The sequence below is a fragment of the Brassica napus genome, chromosome A3 (assembly GCF_020379485.1).
Source record: "Brassica napus cultivar Da-Ae chromosome A3, Da-Ae, whole genome shotgun sequence".
Taxonomy (NCBI): Eukaryota; Viridiplantae; Streptophyta; class Magnoliopsida; order Brassicales; family Brassicaceae; genus Brassica; species Brassica napus.
The window spans coordinates 36,016,884-36,037,994 of NC_063436.1; the positions used below are offsets into that span (position 1 = coordinate 36,016,884).

General features: G+C 31.3%; 2 protein-coding genes, 1 long non-coding RNA gene and 1 pseudogene across 3 annotated transcripts; 2 read left to right on the forward strand and 2 right to left on the reverse strand.

The window, feature by feature from the left end:
- Nucleotides 1–1,816: 1,816 nt before the first annotated feature.
- Nucleotides 1,817–3,190, reverse strand: LOC106357336 (receptor-like kinase TMK3). The gene has a single exon (XM_013797019.1). It carries the CDS (start codon nt 3,188–3,190, stop codon nt 1,817–1,819), a length of 1,374 nt encoding a protein of 457 aa, XP_013652473.1.
- Nucleotides 3,191–4,492: 1,302 nt separating this feature from the next.
- LOC106357324 lies at nt 4,493–6,239 on the forward strand (annotated as a pseudogene).
- An 8,561-nt stretch (nt 6,240–14,800) lies between these two features.
- LOC125607318 lies at nt 14,801–16,561 on the forward strand. Its single transcript, XR_007338482.1, has 2 exons — nt 14,801–15,919; nt 16,046–16,561. It is a non-coding gene; the product is annotated as an uncharacterized LOC125607318 (long non-coding RNA).
- LOC106357315 lies at nt 15,446–19,290 on the reverse strand. The gene is made up of 3 exons (XM_022692503.2): nt 17,418–19,290; nt 17,237–17,331; nt 15,446–17,144 (listed from the first exon to the last, which is right to left on the reverse strand). The coding sequence occupies exons 1-3, from the start codon at nt 18,249–18,251 to the stop codon at nt 17,030–17,032; spliced, it is 1,044 nt and encodes a 347-aa protein (XP_022548224.2). The 5' UTR covers nt 18,252–19,290; the 3' UTR covers nt 15,446–17,029.
- Nucleotides 19,291–21,111: the final 1,821 nt, after the last annotated feature.

Below are 21,111 nucleotides of genomic sequence, written 5' to 3' on the forward strand. Positions count from 1 at the left end.
ATTATTCAAAATCATTAATTGTCATATATACTTTAGCCACATTAGGTAATTCCATAGTTTTTATTTAAGGAAACAATGAAGAACATTTATGATTAATTTATGGTTAGTTTAATAAAAAGCTTATTATATATTTATACGGACCAACATATTTTTCTAAGGATTCTAAGAATGATTGTGGTGATGACATGTGGCTACAAAAATATGTTGTAATGCTTCTCTTTTAATATATAGGGGATTTGATTGTAAAAATAGTATAATTTTGGTATGTGATTCTGAGGCTTGGATCCCTTTTTCTCCTTTGTCTCTATTTTATAGTCGGTTCTGAATAGAATAGTAACAAAGATATTATATTCGGCGTGTATTCAACACTATCAGTAGAAATATTAATATGGCTCAACCTAACAGGGTTATCCTTGACCTTGTAGGCAAACTTTTAGCACAAACCCTTACATTGACATAAAGCTTAAAAGGCTTGAACATAATTAACCTTAAATTTATAGGGCTTAATTGTAGCTCTTTTATTTTGCTTTATATAATTTGTATGCAAAGTTTAATTGTATACTGAATTTTTAAATTTGTTCGATTATGCAGAATAAAGTTTTATCACCACTCCGTAAAATTAATTTTTTCACGCCAAAACTTCAAAACGAGTTTTCTTGCCAAAACCAAAAGATCGAGCTTTCACATAAAACTCCGTAAAATGAGTTGTTTTTCCAAAACCTTAAAATGGGTTTTCTACCAAAACCAAAAATCAAATTTTCTCGTAAAACCAAAAACACATTTTTTCGCCAAAACATCAAAAATCAAGTTTCCGCCAAAACTAATAATTGGGTTTTCCTGCCAAAACCACGAAATCAAATTTTCTCGCAAAAAAACTTAAAATCGAATTTTCCTGCAAAAACTGAAAATCACGTTTTTCCGCCAAAACCGCAACTTTAAATTTCTCCAAGACCAAAAAATGAGTTTTTATTTGATTTAAAAATAGTTGGAGGTTTAAATCACTAAAATATCCATCGGTTGTTAACAGAATGTTAACGATATTAATGTTGGGTTAACGGCACTAACAGCTTAATAGTTTAAACATAAAATTTTAGTTGGGGGTTTTCCATCCGATCTAAAAATAGTTAGGGGTTTAATTCGCTAAAAACATTTCATGAATACTCATGACTCGTGTTATTTATATCATATAAATCAAAATTTTCATTTAGTTTTAACTTTTTAGCTTTTCTTTTGAGCTCGTTATCCACAAACTTTGTATTTCTGTGCTTGTTGTTTTGTAGTTAGAGCATCTCTAATGATTTGCTTCACATTTTTATCTTAAACAATTCATTTTTTTTTTCAAAATGAAGTAACAATCACTTTAATGGCATGCTTCATCTATTTCTTATAAAAAGAATATTCCAAGTATATTTCATCTCTACTTTATCATTAATTACTAATAGATACCTTATACTTTTTTTATATTTACTTATTTTACCTAACTATTTTGTTTCAACAATAATCCATCATAATTATTATTTCATATAAATTTAGTATTATCATATAATGAAGATATGTACAGTAGATTTTCAAATTTGAAACAACAATGTTCATTACTTCATTTTGAAGCAAAAAATGAAGTAAATTTGAAGCAAAACTTATTTCAAAATAAAGCAAAAAGTAAAAAATGAAGTAGAGTTGGAGATGCTCTCAGCAGATAATTTGATTTATAATTTTAGATAAAGAAAGAAGACGTGGGTGTAGTACAAATAGGTCAAATTTTCAATTTCCTTTATTAATTTCATTTAGTTTTTAAATGTGCTTTTCAAAAAATGATCTATATTCTATTTCTGAAGGATTTCCAACTAGTCGGTGAGACACGTCCGATGTTAACGTTACCAGTAGTCACCACACTCACACTTGCGCGGAACTTGGGCACATCACCGTGGATGTCATTGTTCGACACATCGAGTGTCCTAAGCCTAGGCAAACTGGTAAGCTCTGTCGGTATACTCCCGGTGAGTTGGTTATTAGAAAGATTGATGGTTTCCAAGGAAGTAAGCTTAGCAAAACTCGGAGATATCGTACCCGTGAGCTCCTGCCTCCCAAGATCAACCACTGTAACTTCATTACTTGCAGAACAAGAAATCCCAAGCCAGCTACCACCACACGGATCATTCCCTTTCCAACTCTTGGCTAGCTTCACCGGATATCCAAACGACTCAGCTACAGAAAGCAAGGCCTCGACACGAGGATCGCAGGGAGTACCAGGAGTCTCCAGACAGAAGCTATTCGTGTTGGCTATTACATCAACAGCGACTGAGTTTTTGAATAACGGAGTCGGTCCTTGAAAGCAGTTATTAGTTAAATTCACGACAGTAAGGGATTTGAGACCAGTAAAAGAGGGTGGGACAAGGCCAGTGAGCTGATTCTCTCTTAAATTGAACAACCTGAGAGACTGTAAACCAGATAGATCAGGGATGGGACCCGAAAAGGCGTTAGCTTGCAGATCAACCTCGACGAGAGAAGTCATATTCTGTAACACCGAGATTGACCCGCTGAGGTTCTGTCCGTTAAGATAGAGTTGCTGTAACGACGAAGCTCCAAAGCTTGCAGGCAGCCCTCCCTGCATATTGTTCCGAGATAGCTTTAAAGAAACGAGGCTCGGGAGCGTATGGGAGCTGAAGAAATCAGGAATCGAACCCGTGAGGTTGCAGTTGACGAGAGAGAGGTTCTTGAGTGACGTGGCTTCTTTAACGGTTTCTGGAATCTCCCAAGAAGCGAAAGGGTTGTTGTCGAGGTAAGCTTCTTGTAACGAGTTCATCCCCGAGAAGAGATTCTTAGGAGTCGAATCGAAGAGATTGTCGTGCAGATTCAGCCTCTGTAGATGTGTTAGCCCCGAGAGGTCAGGAACCGGGCCGGAGATTTTGTTGGAGAAGAACTCGAGGACGATGAGCTCGGAGAGTTTCTGGAGATCCAGAGGGAGAGTGCCGCTGATCCCTTTCTGTTTAAGCTGGATCCTCGTCACGCGGTTGCTTCCGTCGCATTGGACGGCGACCCATTTGCAAGGGTCAGGGTTCGACCAGTCCACGTCTGGTGTGAGATGAAGAGTAGATTTGAGGGATTGCATGATTGTTGCATCGTCTTGAGAAGCGGCCAAATTCACTAGGGAGAGGAGGAGACAGAGGAGGCAAAGATGTGATCTTGTCATTTTCGCGGGAAAGTGAGGTGGAAAAGTGAGACTACTCAAGAGTGTTGTGTGTGGGTGTGTGGGAGAGAGACACTGTCTCTATTAATAATAGATAAACAATATAAAATGGGGAAAATATTCATAGTCAAACAAATGAATGTTTGTATATATCCTGAATAATCATATTTTAAGTAAGAAGATCGAAACTATTGACTAACTGGATGAAAATTTGGTAACTCTCTGACCACTTTTTTGGTAAGAAGGAAACAAAGAAAAATCTACAGATCAAGTTGAGAAAATGATATGGTCTTTGATTTATTATACTCTTGCCTGTATTTCTATGATTGATTTTTTTTTGGCATTTTTGGCTCCCACTAATGATTAAGAAATTAAAAGGATGGGTACGAATTGAATACTCTACCATAACTTGGATGAAAATTTGGTAACTCTCTGACCACTTTTATGGTAAGAAGGAAACAAAGAAAAATCTACAGATCAAGATGAGAAAAAAGATATGGTCTTTGATTTATTATTCTCTTGCCTGTATTTCTATGATTGATTTTTTTTTGGCATTTTTGGCTCCCACTAATGATTAAGGTATTAAGGATGGGTACGAAGTGAATACTACGAAAACTAGATAATAATTCGTGTCCTGCACGGAGTGAATTTTTTAAAATATATTGTATTAAAATATTATAAACAATATATATTTTATTATCGATAACGTTTTTTACATTTGATTAGATGTGAGTATTCGAGTACCATTTGATTAGGTTCGATTCGGTTCCTTGCGGGTTTGGTTCGGTTCTTATCTTTGCGGGTCTGGTTCGGGTTTGGGTTCAGATAACTTATTTTTTTTTTCAAAATTTAAAGTTCATATATACTTTAAATATTTCAAAATCTAAAAATATAAATAATTTATAACATATAAATTTGAATAATGTATGTCTTTTTTTTGTCACGACAATAATGTATGCCAAAATTCTTAAACTTAACCTAAAAATTGGTTTAGATAAAATATTTGGATTGAAAATCAATAGATATTTTAAGTATTTTAGATATATTAAAGTGATGATTGTTTAAGTGGTTTTTGTATTTTAGTTTTTGGTTTTTGGATTTTAGTTTTTAGATTTGAAATTTTGGTTTTAAATTTTGGGTTTTTGATTTTTCGGTAGATTTTGGTTTTTCAAAAACTTGAATGGTAATTTTAGATTTTTGGTTTTTTCTTTTCAACTATAATACTATTAATAATAAAATATTATTTTGAAAACAATACAAAATACAAAATAGTATTATTATGAAAATAAAAACACTTTAAATTTTATTTAAAATATGGGGAAATTTTAGTTCTACACTTTCTTTCGTACCACATTTCAAGTATACCACTAGTATGGGGACATTTTCACAAATACACTTTTCATTAATGACCAAAAGACCATACTAGCACTAACCTTATCTCTCTCTCACGATCCTCTTCTCTTCCGCTCTCTCTCTCTCTCTCTCTCGCGATCTTTTTTCTTCCTCTCTGCCTCCGATTCACCGGACATCCACCGTCTCTCTCTCATTTTACCGGTGCGGTTCTGTGGCAGAAAATGTTCAGGCTTTCTATATCAGATTTTGAGTGTTTGGTTACTTTAACAGCCTGCTTGTGTAGATGGATCTGGAAACTGAAAATCGAATAGCTTCGGTTCTGTTGAGAGAAGCGGCAGAGTTGAGGAGACAAGCTGAAAAAGATGGTGTCCGAGCTTATCTTGAGAAGCCTAATGTAAGGCATCGACCTAACTCAAGGTTTCTCACAACAACTGTCCTTGGTGTTAAACAATGTAATGCTTTTCTTTCCACCCTTTACTTATTTTCGTTTTACAAATGTTAAGATTGAAAAGGATAAGCCTTTGCATTGCTATAGTGTGTGATATTCTTTTGTTCGTTGAAGCAATAGCTGTATGTTTTTGGAAGAGGATTATTTTAACTTTTGGTGAATGGTCGATTCACGATAAAAAAGTTGGCAGCATCTGAAAGTTTTGTTTTGGGTTCTGCGTTTCTTAACAGTTCAATGTTGTGACTTACGTGTCTGTCTAGTACTCAATGTAGCTCAACATGTTGTTAATTATTTACTCTAATCTTTTGCATGGTTCTTGACCATAATACAGCAAACAGTGCGGTAGAAACCAATGAGATGGGGAAGGCTCGAGAGCTAGAAAACGAAAGGCTCAAAAGAAAATCAAGAGAGGAAAGCAGCAGGAGCAGTAGCCAAATGAAGCGGAGTAGTAGTTTCTCGAAAAGGAGTTTGGATGTAGCTCCATTAATGATGAGAGAAAGATCACTCATCAATCATCATCGGACAAAAGATTGTACTTGGATGATGATGATGAAGGTTTAGGAGATGATGAGATTGAGTCGTTTCTCCAATCACGGTATATATGTCTATTTGCTATAGCTTCTGTTACCTTTAGCTTCCTTCATCTTCTGAGTCTCTTTGTAAATGACAGGAACAAACGTGGAAGAGGCTCTGTTGGTCCTAGGATGGATGAAACTGGCCCTTATCTTCCCACCGAGAAGGTTGATCAATTGCAAAGTTCTGATACAAGGGAAAGGAAGGTAGTTTTGCTGCAGCTTGGGCTCTAGCTAATCTATATTATCTTGCATGTTAGAAACCTCTTATAAGGGTTTATAAAACCATTTATAAGAACTTATAAATCATTTATAAAGTTTTATAAATATATTAATAAAAGTTTATGAATCTGTATATAAGGATCTATAAAAATATTATAAGAGTTTAATATCCTTCATAGCACAATTTATAAGAGTTAATAAATCTTTTTCAAGAGTTTATAAATCTTTTATAAGAGTTTATCAATCTTTACAAAACTTTAGAAGTAAATATTCAAAAAGCTATTATAATTGTCTATAATTCTATTATAAATGTTTGTAAATTATTTATAAGAAATAAAATATTATTTATAATGGTTTATAAAACAATTAATAAGAGTTTATAAAATCAGTCTATAAGGCTTTCTAAATAAATTATTAAAGTATAATTCATTTATAAGAATTTATAAAATCAGTCTATAAGGCTTTATAAGGATTATAAATAATTTATAAATGTTTATAAATCATTTTTAAAGATTTAGAAATGATTTATAAACCTTTATCAATAGTTTATATATACATTCCTATAAATGATTTATAAACCTTTATAAAATCACTTATAAGAATATACCAAATATTTATAAGGTTATATAAAATAATTTATAAATATTTAGAAAGGTAATTCATTTATAAAGTCTTAAAAATCATTTATATGAAAATATATAAACTTTTTATAAGGGTCTATAAATCATTTATAAGATTTACTTAAAATTATATAATTAGAAAGCTTTTTTCTTGGAACAAAAGACTGTCATGGAAAGATCAGATCCAATTAAAGAAATGCAGTAATGAATCGTTGAAATTGTACTTGTTGATTGATGTTTTAGTTTTGGTTTTTGCCTTGGCTCCAGTGGATGGAGTAGCCAACTCTGCTTGTCACTCGATTCGAGTATGCAAATATGTTCCATACCGTGACAGATTGGTACAGCGCTTATGTTTCCTCTAGAGTCACTGGTTCGCCTAATCGTCCACACGTTGTTTTCATCGATGGACACTGCACGGTATACTCCTCTTCTTTGTAGTTACTTTTCGTTAGATGAATCTAGTATGAGTTTTCATGTCCATGTTGTGAAACATTTTATTGCAGACGCAGCTGGAAGAAACATGGACGGGTTTGTTTTCAGGGATCAGATACGCAAAGAACTTCACCAAACCGGTTTGTTTCCTCCACACCATTCTTTCTCCGTTGGGATACGAGACTGCACTTTTCAATGGCTTGTCCGGAGAGATTGACTGCAACGGAGAATCAGCTCATAGTTTGTGGCTAGACCCTGACAACACAAAAACCGCGAGGCTCTCAGAGGTGTTTCATTGCTCAAATGCCTACGCTAGTAGCAGATTTTCCGGTTATGGATGCTTCTATGAGCTTATCGATGGATGCACCAGTATAATAAATAGGTTAAGCATCCAAATCGACCGTAGTCATTAGATGAAAGCTATTTACATGGAGATGCATTACGATTTATAAGCCTTTATAAATAATTTTATGGTTTCTTTTGAATTTAAATAATTTTAAAGATTTTATAAGTTATTTATAATATTATATTAACTGTTTATAAGACTATATAATCTATTTATAAACCTTTAAAGTGATATATAAACATCTTATAAATGATTTATAAACCATTACAAATGATTTTTAATATCTTATAAACAATTCATTAATCCTTATAGTAATGAATAAACCCTTATAAATGATTTTAAATGGTTTATGAATTTTTATAAATAATATAAACCCTTATAAATGATATATATACCTCTTAGAAAGGATATATAAATCATTATAAATAACTTAGAAACCATTACAAATGATCTATAAATCCTTAGATTATTTATTAGCCTTTATAAATTATATATAATTCCTTATAAATAATTTATAAACCATTATAACTAATATATAAACATTTTCTAAACCATTATAACTAAAATATAAACATTTTATAAAGGTTTATAAAACTATTTAAAAGGGTTTATAAAACTATTTACAAGAACTTTTAAGCTATTTATAAGAGTTTATACATTTATTTAAAAGTGTTTTTAAATTAATCTACAAGGTTATATATCTATTTATAAGAATTTATAAATCTACTTATACAAGTTGTGGAATCTTTCTATTCTGTACAAGTTGCGTTGCTGCGATGATGATTTGTCTTGTGCCAAGTTCTCGCTCTTCTTCTTCTGCTTCTTTTTCCTGTGGAAGAAATCCTCCGTGTCCAAAAAATACGAAATCTACAAGAGATGTTATGAATACATAAGAGCTAGATGAAGCAACCAGCCCTTATATATGTGTGTATATTGGTTCTTCTAGTTCAAGATTATCAAAACATGAAACCTCATACCGGTTTGGTTTAAGAATAGATTCGCTCTTTACCTTGTAGGAAGAGCAAGACATCTTGCACCCAAGGCCATTAATTACTTCTACACCTTCCATTGCCTTGCAGGCTGCTGCAAGATCATCCAGACCATAGTATATATAAACCATTATAAATAACTTAGAAACCATTACAAATGATCTATAAATCTTCAGAATTATTTATAAACCTTTATAAATTATATATAATTCCTTACAAATAATTTATAAACCATTATAACTAATATAAACATTTTATATACCATTATAACTAATATATAAACATTTAATAAAGGTTTATAAAAATATTTAAAAGAGTTTATAAAACTATTTACAAGAACTTATAAGCTATTTATAAGAGTTTATACATTTATTTAAAAGTGTTTATAAATTAATTTACAAGGTTATATATCTATTTATAAGAGTTTATAAATCTATTTATAAGGGTTTATTCCAAAGATTATAAGAACTTAATAATCTTCATAACACAATTTATAAGAGTTTATAAATCAATTTATAAATCATTTAGAAGAGTTTATAGATCATTTATAAATTCTTACAAAAATTATAAGTAAATATTTATGAAAGTATTTATAAAGTTTCTCAATTTGCAGATGGCAAATCTTGTTGGTTATGTCATTGGACCATCAGGTCTAAGCATGTTTGTCTCCAGCTTTCTTAGGAGAGAAGGTATGAATGAAGCCCAGCGGTTTTCAATTCTTGTTTACGTTCTTTGCGTTAATGTTTATTCATTTGATATCATAGGATTGCTTGTTTATGATGGTCGAAGTTCGTGTGTTGGGCAGAGTATTGGTTTAATACTACGTTTCATACATCGTTTAAGACGTCTCCTTTTGTCGTGGTGTATGGTCGAGATCTTCCGGCTTTGTTACCATTTAAAGAAGGTTCGCCGAATAATTTTGAGTTAGAAGAATCTTTGAAGTTGAGGGATGAGATGTTAGTTCAACTGAAGAATTATTTGTTGCGAGCACAAAAACTGATGAAGTCACAAGCCGATAAGCATCGCCGTGATGTCTCTTTTGCGGTGAATGATATGGTTTACTTAAAGCTTAGGCCTTATAGGCAGTCATCAGTGGCTCACCGTTTCTGTCAGAAACTAGCTGCTAAGTTCTATGGACCTTATCAGATTGTGGAGTGTATTGGTAAAGTTGCTTATCGATTGAAGTTACCGGTGGGGTCAAAGATTCATGATGTCTTTCATGTTTCACAACTTAAGAGAGCAGTGGGCGAGAGGGTAGAAGTACTCGCGGTTCCTCCGGCTTATTCTACTGAGGCAGAAGCTCCTTTACAACCATTGGATGTGTTGGCGAAACGATATGATGAGAAGGGGGAGATGGAGTTACTGGTGACTTGGAAGAATAAACAGTCGAGTGATGATTCTTGGATGTTGTTAACAGATTTCATGGCGTGTTTTCCTTCTTACGAGCTTGAGGACAAGCTCGGTTTCGAAGGGCGAGGTATTAATAAGTATCAAAGGGCTTACGTTCGCAAGAAGAAGAGTATTGGAGGGAAGCAGTCATTGGATATGGAAGAGGGAAACCGAGGAAGTTAGAATTTGAATAAAAGACGAAGACCTTCTACTTCTCGTAGAGGCTTTGCTGGGAGTGGGATATGAATAAAAGACAGAGACCTTCTATCTCTCGTGGAGGCTTTGCCGTTACAGAGGAGAGAGAAGAGCGAAGTCGTTTATATATCCGTTGAGTTCATTTACTTTCTTTTATGCTTTGTTGTTGTTAGTAAAGACGCTATGAGTCTAGACTACTCGTTCGCTATGAGAACGTTGATTTGAATTACATTCGCCATGAGAGTGTAATCCGAATCATACTACAAAGCTTTTCCTTATTTGATTCAATACAAAGAGTGTTACAGAGTTCTGAGAGTTTACGGTAGCTAAACCTATCAAGCTCTCTCTCATTTCTGGTGCTCCGACTTGTACTTCTAGAGCAGGAAATTAAAATTAAAATCATTAGATCAAAACCAACAATACAATGAAAGGTGTGAAGAAGGCTTACTATAGACCAAAAGCACCAGTGGCGAAGAGAGCAGTCCGAGTCCATGACTCATCGTTACCTGAAATGAGAGGCGTACTCAATTGCGATCTCACAGTCACCGATCGGATCGGAGATGATACCTCCGGCGACAGAAACCTGTCTGATATCTCCGGCGAGAGACACCTGTAGTGGGGGAGAAGGAGAGTAATTTAGGTTTAATTATTTAAGGTTTGACCATTAAAAATCTGGTGGTATAGTTGGTTAGTGTATAAGTGAAAAGTGGTATAAGGAAAATAGTATTATTGACAATTTCTCTTAAAATATATCATTAAATAAAAACTAATAGTTACATATTAAATACACATTTAATTTAATCTCCACGAAAATACAAAATTAATTGTTAAGCTTTTAAAAAATTAAATAAAATTTAATTATATTTTTTAATATGATCATTTTAATAAAATTATGAAATTAAAATATTACAAAATACTTATCAATAAATTAATTTAAAGCACATTTAGTTCTAGATAATTAATAACTATATTTATAGCAACAAAATTAAAATAATTATATTTTAAAAATGGTACTCTTACATAAAATTTATGTAATTCAAACATTTAACATAAAACTAAGGATTTTTAACGTTAAAACCCCTCAACTAAGTTTATTTTGTGTAAAAAGCTCAAACTAAGTATTTATCGAAAAAACCCATAAACTAACTTTATTTAATAAATTAAACCCTAACATGTCATAATTACTATTACTATAGGTAAATTTTTAGGTTAGGGGTTTCTACATTAAGTAAACATAGTTGAAGAGTTTTACCATTATAAATAAAAAAAATCAAAATTTTATAATATTATCTAAAAATTAGTAGCTTAGATTTTTTTTTTGTAAATATATGAGTTTGATGTGTTTTTAATATCAGCGTTATATATGTATAAATTAAAAATGTAAAAACCTAGTAAATGTGATAAAAAATTATATCCTATCTAATAAACATGTAATAATAAATCTTTAGATAATTTTTAAAAATTTAAAAAACAAGAAAATTATCTAAAGATTTACATGTACAAAAATTACTAAAATATTAAAAATGTAAAAAACAAGAAAATGTAATAAAAAATATATCTTATCTAACAAAAATATAATAATAAATCTTTAGATAATTTTTATTATATTTTCTGGGATTTTACATTTTTAATTTTTACATATAAAATGTTGATGTTAAAACTTAAAATGCTAATTTTGAAAATTTAAGTTACTATTTTTAGATAATATTATAAAATTTTGATTTTTTTTATTTTTTTTAACGGTAAAACCCCTGAACTATGTTTACTTAATGTAGAAACCCCTAAACTAAAGATTTACCGGTAGTAGTGGTAATTATGACCTGCAAGGCTTTAATTCATTAAATAAAGTTAGTTTAGGGTGTTTTCATTAAATACTTAGTTTGGAGGTTTTTACCCAAAACAAACTCAGTTGAGGGGTTTTAACGTTAAAAATCCTAAAACTAAATGCCTTATATTATATAAAAATAAAGTTACAATGTAATAAGTGTATAATAATTATTACCAACAAATTCAATTAATTATATATAATTTTATAATAAAAATATTAAATAAAAAATTTACCTAAACAAAAATCCAATTACTTAATTATTAAAGAATAATATTATTATTTTTTATTTTTATTCATGTACTTTGTATAATAAATATAGATAGTAGATGTTTTCCTAAGGTTAATAATTTTTTTCAAAAAAAAAACAAATAAAAAATATAATAAAAATTATAGCTTTTATACTTAACACATTAAAACAAGGGGAAATTTTATGTTTACCACTTTCATAGTGCCACTCTTCATCTTTACCACCATTAAAGAAACATTTTCAAAAATATATTCTTCATTAAGTGGCAAAATACTCTTATACCCTTTGTTATATATATATATATAATAAATCAATATTTAGATAAATAAAAAATATTATTTTTTATGTTTTCGAATTATACTTTTTTCAAATTCAAACTTTTTATAATTTTTTTTTTCAAATTTTCTTTTTGAAAATCGAAGTTTATGTTTGAAACTATTTTTAAAAAATTTTATTTTTTTAAGTATTTATTTATATATATATATTTATTAGAATACTAAATTTCACATTCCAAAAACCCTACCCCCTACCCCCCCCCCCCCCCCCCCCCCCCTCCCCTCAATTCTAAATTCTAAGTTCTGATTAGTTAACCCTAGAGGTATAAGTGTCTTTTATCCTTATTAAAGGTGGTTAGTGTAAACATGAAAAGTGGTATTATGAATGTGGTAGTTGTGGCAATTTCCTGTAAAACAATGTAAAATTTAGTTTCTCTAAAAATTAGGGAATCTACTCTGTTAAAATCATGATTGGATCAAAACTAGATTTTAGAAAATCAAAAACAAAAAATTAATTCAAAAACTGAAAACAACCAACCTCTAAGTATCATCTAGCTATTTTAAACATATACTTATATATTCTTTTAGATATTAAAATTTTAAAAATATATATATTTAAGTATATAAAGCTGGTTCAGATACCCGAAATATTTTGGTTCGGATCGGGCTTGTTCTCGTTCTCTATATACCAAAATTTTGAACCCATTCGGATATCTAACCAATTTTGGTTAAAGTTCTGTACTATTTTTTGGTTCGGTTTTGGTTCATTTTTTTGTATTCGGATTTTTTTGCCAAGACCTATATTTTTATTATGACAAAATATAAGCGAAAGTGATGATGGTTCATATTGATTTTGGGTATGCAATAATTTTTAAACCAAAACACATTTTATTATGTATGTGGCCCATTTAGTTAATCATTAAAAACTTTTTTCAGTTTGTCAATAGACACTTTTAAATATTCTTTGTTGGTGTTGTGATGAATAGAAAAGATGTTAAGGTTAGGAAAACAATTTTTTTGTGCAATCCATGTTCTTACTAGGTGATTTCAGTAGCTTCTAGATAAATCTTGTATCGATTTCTTTTAAAATTTTCAAACAATATCAATTAATAAAACCTTACACATGCTTAATTGTTTCTCATTTAATATTATGAGATTAGATTAATCACATAAATCAACATAATACCTCTTGTTTATTTACAATATATTTATGGTAAATAAATTAAAATAATCATTTTATTTATTTTGCATGGTATATAATTATATTTTAATGATATTGACATAAATATATAGTATATTTTAATATAAATATTTAATATTGGGACTTAATACTCATATGGTTTTATTAACATTTGTATATTTGATGTAACAAAAAATTTAAAACATTAATCCAAAACTTTTTGATGTGATATTTTTTCGATGCAAATTTCAAAATTAAAATATTAAGGTCTCAATACACTTTCAATTCAAATTTTAAAATCAACATATTTATGTATTTCAAATGGTACTTAGTTTAATTTAAACAATATTAAATATATATATATATATATATATATATTATTTAATATGAATATCTATTAAATAAAAATTCATATTAATACGACTTTATGATCATTGTATCTTCCTATAACAAAAACAATTGAGCCATTAATCACAAAAGTTTCAAATGAAGTTTTAACACTTTTGGTAATTTAAAGTCGTTTTCAAAAATTCAAAATATAACATATAAGAAAAAAATCCAAATTATATGTTTAATGTGATTTTTTAATTTCTTTTAATAATATAAAAATAAACAAAAATGAGGAAGGATTCAAAAATTGTTAAAATAATGTTCCTTATCAATTGGATTTTGGACCTAAAAATTATTCAACTGATTTTTATGCGGCCACGTAAGCTAAATTGAAATTTTAATTAAATGACACATCATCAAGTCTCTTTTGTAATTAGTACAAAAATATGTGTTACAACTTTTTAAATAGTTTTCAATTAATATATAGAGGATTTTCAGTATTTATATGACTAACTTCACATTTTACGGATATCTAATTATTTGCTTTTTTTATTCAAAAATACGGATATTCAAAAAACTGGATATCCATAAATTTTACATATATTTGCGACGTATATTTATAGATAAGTTATCCACTTGTTCAATACAAGTAATCTAGAAAAACTATAAAAAATTTTGTTTACAAAATATATTTTACATAATATAAAGTGAAAAAAAAAATATTAGTGAAATTATATGTTCTATATTTTTTTAAATTAGTTAAAATGTTTCGGTAAACATGAAATTTAGAAAATTATAATTTATAATGGTTTATATTCCTTTCTTAGCTTAATAGTTTTATATGAAATTTATAAATTGTATGTTAAAATAATAGTTATACAAAATTATACATTTAAAATTCTATATTTAATTGTAGATATATATATATATATATATATTTGTATAAAACTCGAATCGGAATGGATATCCGACTCTAATTTTTATAGTATTTATGATTTGCTTTGTTTAAATGAATATTAATTTTTAATCGAATCAAAGTTAATAGATAAAAATGTCCAGCCCTACTAACAATGTTGATCGGCTTACATAGTTTGAATATTGTCTATAGATCTTGGAGTTTTCTTCACGTCATTTCTATTGTCTTCTATAAAATATATTATTTTCTTCGATTAGCTTTTGTGTGACAAACTCTAAAATGCGTGAAATGTATCACTGTGATTCAGCGAAAAGGAGATAAGGAGTATGCAAGTGGAATGGCAGATTGGTTGATACGAGATAGCCAAATGTCTTAAAGGAGATGAGACTTTGTTAGGAAATTTTGGACTTTTTAAATATGCAAACTCAAAAAATATGATGCACATGTTGTAAAAAGGTCACTTTTCTTTGAATTAAATTTTAACATTCAATTCAAAAAAAAACATTTAATTCTGGTCAAATTAGTGAGGAAAATCATCTTAACGTGCTAAAGACAGTTTAGTATACAGCGTTTGTTTATTTTTACATAGATTAAATTTCTTTATCCAAGAGTCACGATTCTGTGAGTCATCGTGGTAAGTGAATAATGGTCCCAATGATCTACCGTAGTTAATGTATATGATGTCCTGATTCGTTTTACTTATGATCACTGATGTCTATGGTTATTGTAGGATGAAAGGTTGCTACAGTTTACGCATTGATTAAACGAGTCGCTTGCTTGTAAAGCATCATTCAATATGATTGGTATACATCTCACTCAACGATGGAACCCACATAACTCACTCACCACACAAAACTTCAACTATACACTCATCTCTCATCTTCTCCAAAACAAGAGTTCCATTGTTTTTTTTTTGTTTTGTTCTTTTTCAGTTCCAATGATCTGTTTTATTTTGTTTGTTATCTCTATTCTTATTTCCGCCTCCACCAACGGAGGATAAGGAGAAACGGCTGCACGCAAGCCCACCGATGTCTTCCTCATCAATTGCTGCGCTACCTCCAACACCACTGGCCGAGCCTGGACGCGGGACTAGCAGAAGGATCATGGGTTGAGTTAAGTCTCCACACACTCTCGCCTTCATTAACGGCTTGGAGATTGTTTCTATGCCTAACCGGCTTTACACAAACGGAGGATTTGATGACCACATAATAGATGTTGGTAGCAACAGTGACTCGAGATAGACGATACCACGGCACTCGAGACCGTTTACGGCGTCAAGGTCGCTGGAGATGGGGTACCTGAGATAACCGACCTTGGAATGTTCCTACATTGGCCTTCCGATTCTGAAGCCATACAAAAAAAATAGAATTTGTTGGTAACGGAATGATTGGTAGGGTAGATGCTTTTGTACAGGAATATATCAATTATACTACGTAGCGCCTATCGCGTAATCTATAACGAGAAGTACCCTAACCAAATTAAAACCCAGATTTTGGTTTGACATGGCTCTTCGCAGTGGACGCTGGATTCAACTACCTTTTTAGGCTTCATTTCTGTGACAGTACAGCGAAGGCAGCAGCCTTGCCGAGGTTCTCAATCTACATCGGTAACAAGACGACGTTAGAAACCTGAGCGGTGGCCCGATGCTTCCGATGTATCTAGACTTCAAAACATTTTTACCCCGCAAAAGTGGAAAGAGACCTAATCTACGACTTGACTTGCATCCTCAAAACAAGGAAAATCTACAGTATTTCGAGGTTGTTCTGAGAGTGGTATAGAGATTCTCAAGCTTAATGATTCCAAGGGAAATCTCTCCGGATCTAATAAATGTCAAATAGCTTTACATGTTCTGGCGATCATCCTCATAGCCATTGGTTCCGCAGCTGGGCTGGCGACTACCATCATTGTCTTCATGCGTCAAACTAAGAGGAAGAATAAAAAGGACAATAATAATGTCGTTGTATTTATTGTATTGCTAAAACAGTACACTTATGCAGAGTTAAAGAAAATCACGAAATCATTTTCACACACACTTGGAAGATTTGGAACCGCATATGTTGCATTGCACCTGAAGATGTCAAAGAACGTCGTAGGAACATAAGAAACCTTTGAGCATTAGTTTGGAAATGTGAAAATTGAAAAAAAAATTCCAAGGATTGGTTGTCAAGTTACCGTATTTTGGATTGCTTAGCTTTAAAAGCGATGGACAGCTAAAGCGTAAAAACAACACATAAATAGGGACAAACATATGATCTTCAGTAACAGATAGTTTCGTTATAGAGACAACACACCACATAAGAGAGCTTTTCTCCCTTATTTATTTCACAGAGCCTTTCTCCAACATTTAATTCTCAGGTCATGAAAATAAAATGTTACAAAGCTGTAATGTAAAACACAAAAAGCCAAAAATCCAAAAGAAAAAAATAAAACATAAAATAAATTGAACCCAAGCTACTTAAATAATAAGAAAAACCGAGTTTTTTTAGAGAGAGATATTCATCTAGTCTGCCTTGAGTTGCTTCATGTGAGAGCATCCGCTAACACTCTTGTAGTCAAGCTGACTCAACTCGCTAAGCTTGCCAAGTTTTGTTTCATAGTTTTGGATTAGATCAAACCTATATATATATATATAGTGTAAGAAGAAGCATATATATAAATATAAAAGAAACTGAATATGATTTAAAAATTCAAAATACTAGAAGCAAACCAGTAGGCTAAAGACTGGAATGGAGAGAATCTGTCGTAGAAGGATTGTGCTGCTGTCTCTAGCGTCTCTTTCGAACATTCCACATTTACATGTACCTCCAAACACAACATTAGATTAGATTAATCAATGAAATATAACTTATAAACAGAATTAAGGAATATATATATATATAAATATATACCTCTCGGAAGAGTCTTAGGGTCTCGGTATCAGATGGAACAAGGTGGTAATAACCAATACACATAAGCACTGTTGCAGTTGAAAAAGGACCAAAGCCTTTCAATTTGTTCAGTTTCTCAGACACTTCTTCTGCTTTCATATCTCTCCTTTCCATCTCTTCAAGATTCAGTTTCCCGCTTTCGACCATCTTTGCTAATTTAACGATCCACTTTGCTCTATACCCAAGTTTACAGTGCTCGTTTATCAAATCTTTGTCAAGGCTAGCTATTTCCTTGGCACTAGGGAAATTTCCACTTGTTTCTTTCCTTGCTTTGACTACTCGTTTCCTTTTTTTATTAGTTTGACTACTAACGGTTCCGTCAGCTAGCTTAGATTGCAATAAGCAGAGGCTAGAAGCCATACCTAGTGTCCTCTCCCAAGTCATGTTAGACAACAAGATGGATTTCACCATATCTTCAAAGAGAAAGGGCGAGCGGAAAATTCGACCGAAACCATACTTCTTTGCATCCTCATGAAGTTGTTGGAACTCGGTCACATCACGATCGTCCTCAGCTGATATTCTCAGCATCCTTCCCACTTGTTGCAAGATGAGTTCTTCGTCGACCCTTGAGACATTGTTGATGCCGTGAACTTGGATCACAAGAAAAGAGAGAGTGCGAGGGTGAGAGATGGTCACACTGACAGAAGAGGAATTTGAAAGGGTCAAAGGTCGAGTTAGTGACTTAGATTTGGGGTCCCACACGTTTGGAGCCATCATGAAGAAGCCATGGTTACATACCGCTTTCTCCATATCGAATTTTCTTTCAAACTCTTTTAGATATAGTCTCAAATTCATCTCTTTGTTGCTTTTCAAGTATTTTCTTCTTATTTTGTGTTTGAATAATCTTGTCACTTAGCTTTGTTTCTTTATATATAGTAGCGATTATGTTCCTTTTGCCTCTTCCTATATACAACTGCTTTTCAATAGTTTCATTTACAGTAATCAAAGACTAATTAGTGTAGTTTACTTTCCCCAAATTTACTGGTCGTCTGTCATCTTTATTATTTTTGCCTTCCTATATTATTATACAACTGCTTTCCCTTTTGCCTCTTCGTATATACAACTGCGCGTCTGTCATCTTTATTTTTTTTTTTCCGATTCGTTAGGGAGAAGGTGAGTTGAAAAAGGTGTTTCAGCGCTGATTGATTTTACTTTGTCACCTTGTGCATAACTCTGGACATGTCTTACAAAGAATCGTTACTTTGATTTCGACAAACTAGCAGAGGTCAGCGCTTAATTACTTAAGTTTATTTTGATAAGTTTGCTGCAACAGTTACTGTAATTTGATGTTGATTTAGAAAAATATATATATATATATTCTATTTCTTCAGGTTACTGCAACCGTTACTGTTAATCTCAATAAGATAATTGATGTGAATCAGTATCCTGTGGATGCAGATGCATTTATTCTTCTTGGAATGCCAACCGCCAAAACTTCAAACATGCGTCATAGGCAGGCCTATCGGTATTGGTGTACAAGGTCTAGCAGATGCATTTATTCTTCTTGGAATGCCATTTGATTTGATTCCCCTGAGATACTATTTGCAACTGAATTACCATAAAAATGAATTATCAAAATGGTTTTTATATCCGAAATATTTCTGACTATCCGATATTTTATTCTAAAAATTTGATTTACCAAAAAAAATTCTTCTAAAACCCATAATTATTTGAAAACTTTACCTAAACAAATTGGAACATAATTAAACCCAAAATTTTCTCGACTATTAGCGTTTTTTCAACATTGTTATCCAGACTGAACTGAAAACCAAAAACAAACTAAAAGTAAACCGAATATCATAAATATCTGCACGGATTTCAGATCTCTAAAACCGAAAAAAAAAACTGAACCGAGAACAAAAACCGATATGCACAATCTTAGAAGGAAAGGTTAGCTCATATTTCAATATTGAGCAGTTCTGATCTGGAGATGCATTCACATCATATATCTCGCACATTCACTCTTTTTTTTTAAATTGCATACCTTAGTTTTTTAAACCAGATAAATCATATTGATGTATCTACAACACTGTGAGCCCATGTGTGATTTCAGTGTCCGGGTCGGGTTTAAAATTTAGAAGCAAATTATATATTAAGAGAACATATATGATTTTAATGATGATAAAATATAATATATCTCCCTTGTTTAAGTATATTGTGTTATGCTATTTTAAAATACTATGTAATTATTAGATTTGCTTTGGTATTCACATTATATACAAATATCTATTTTCGTATAAGAAAATATAGATATAAAAGACTATTTTATTACTTCAAAAGTATATTTTATGTTATTTATAAATTTTTTCTTACTATTTTCCGAACTTTCCTTTTTAATGAAATCGTATTATATATACATAAATTTTCGTTTTTAAATTTGCTTTTTAAACTTTATATATATTTTGTTTATATTATATATGTTATTTGGAAAATTTTATAAAGAAAATTAAATGAAAATTAAATTAAATCAAAGATGATAATTCAAAAGGATTTGTTTCCAGGAAAAAAAGACGAAACGTTAGGGTTTTCTTACTCGGTTTCTTCTACATCATTCTCATTTAAGTTTTTGGGAAAGCATAATTTTCAGAGAATAAAATCATTAACCCAAAACTTCGTAAACTGAAAAATTCCATTATTTAGTTATTTATTAATAGATTTTGTTGTTATTGTTTACGAAATAACTTAAGTATCAATACAATACTAAAAGCTAAATATCCTCAATGGAGAGGCCCTCCACGTCAGAAAAAATAATCAACCAATGATAGAGCTTCATCTCTCCTTAGAGAGTACCACGTCAGATAATACGGAGAGGAAAACCTTCCACGTGTCATTCTCTTTTACGAGTCTAAAGTTGCGTTTTGATTCAATTGTTTCGCTTAGAAACCCTTGCCCTTTCAGTTCTCCTTCTCATCAAGAAACGTATGCAGTTATGAAAATCAATCAACGACTTCCACTCCATGAGCTTCAATCCTTTTTATCACTCTGATTGAGTATATATAGAAGTTGCCATGGAGGTAGGAGAGCATTTTCTTTCTTTGCTCATGACCCTTCTTCCTCTCTCCCTCGATTGTTTTAATTTCGTCCCAATGGCGGCGAACTCGACGATCCAGTTACCCATTGGTCTATGGATCATCACAAGTTCCCGGAAATGGCTTCAACGCACGAGAAATGTGGCCTTGGTCTTCTAGGTCAGAGCCGTGCCCCTTCATTTCCCTATTTCAGTGATTGGAAATTCGATTACCAATCGGATCTGAAACCTAAGGTGAGTGATCTAATCTGGGCTGGGTTGAATTGATTTGATCTTACGAACTTTGGAAATCTAATTGAACCCAATTCTTCTTTGCAATGAACCCAATTCTTCTTCGGCTTCTACATTGTTTTGAATGTTATCTGCACAATTATTAATATTCATATACTTGAAAGATAGATATTAAGATTTGATCCAGTTTTTTTTTCGACAGATTTGATCCAGTTTATGATCTGAGTAAAGTCAAACTATCATATTCTTCTTGCTACTGGTTGATGGAAAGGTATGTACGCTTTAAATATGTTTTGTTTTTAATTTGGCATCTGTAAACTCCTTCTTACTAATAACTTCCTGATAATTTGGAATCTCTGACAAAAACAAATTTTACTCTTTGTTTCAGCCATAGGT

What these genes read in the sequence shown, in the direction of transcription:
- LOC106357336 (XM_013797019.1), bottom strand. Translation starts at nt 3,190, where the DNA reads ATGACAAGATCACATCTTTGCCTCCTCTGTCTCCTCCTCTCCCTAGTG.
- LOC106357315 (XM_022692503.2), bottom strand. Translation starts at nt 18,251, where the DNA reads ATGAATTTGAGACTATATCTAAAAGAGTTTGAAAGAAAATTCGATATG. An exon ending in CCCTAAGACTCTTCCGAGAG is followed by an intron (nt 17,332 to 17,417) that starts GTATATATTTAT and finishes TTGTGTTTGGAG; the next exon opens with GTACATGTAAATGTGGAATG. An exon ending in TTCCAGTCTTTAGCCTACTG is followed by an intron (nt 17,145 to 17,236) that starts GTTTGCTTCTAG and finishes ATATATATATAG; the next exon opens with GTTTGATCTAATCCAAAACT.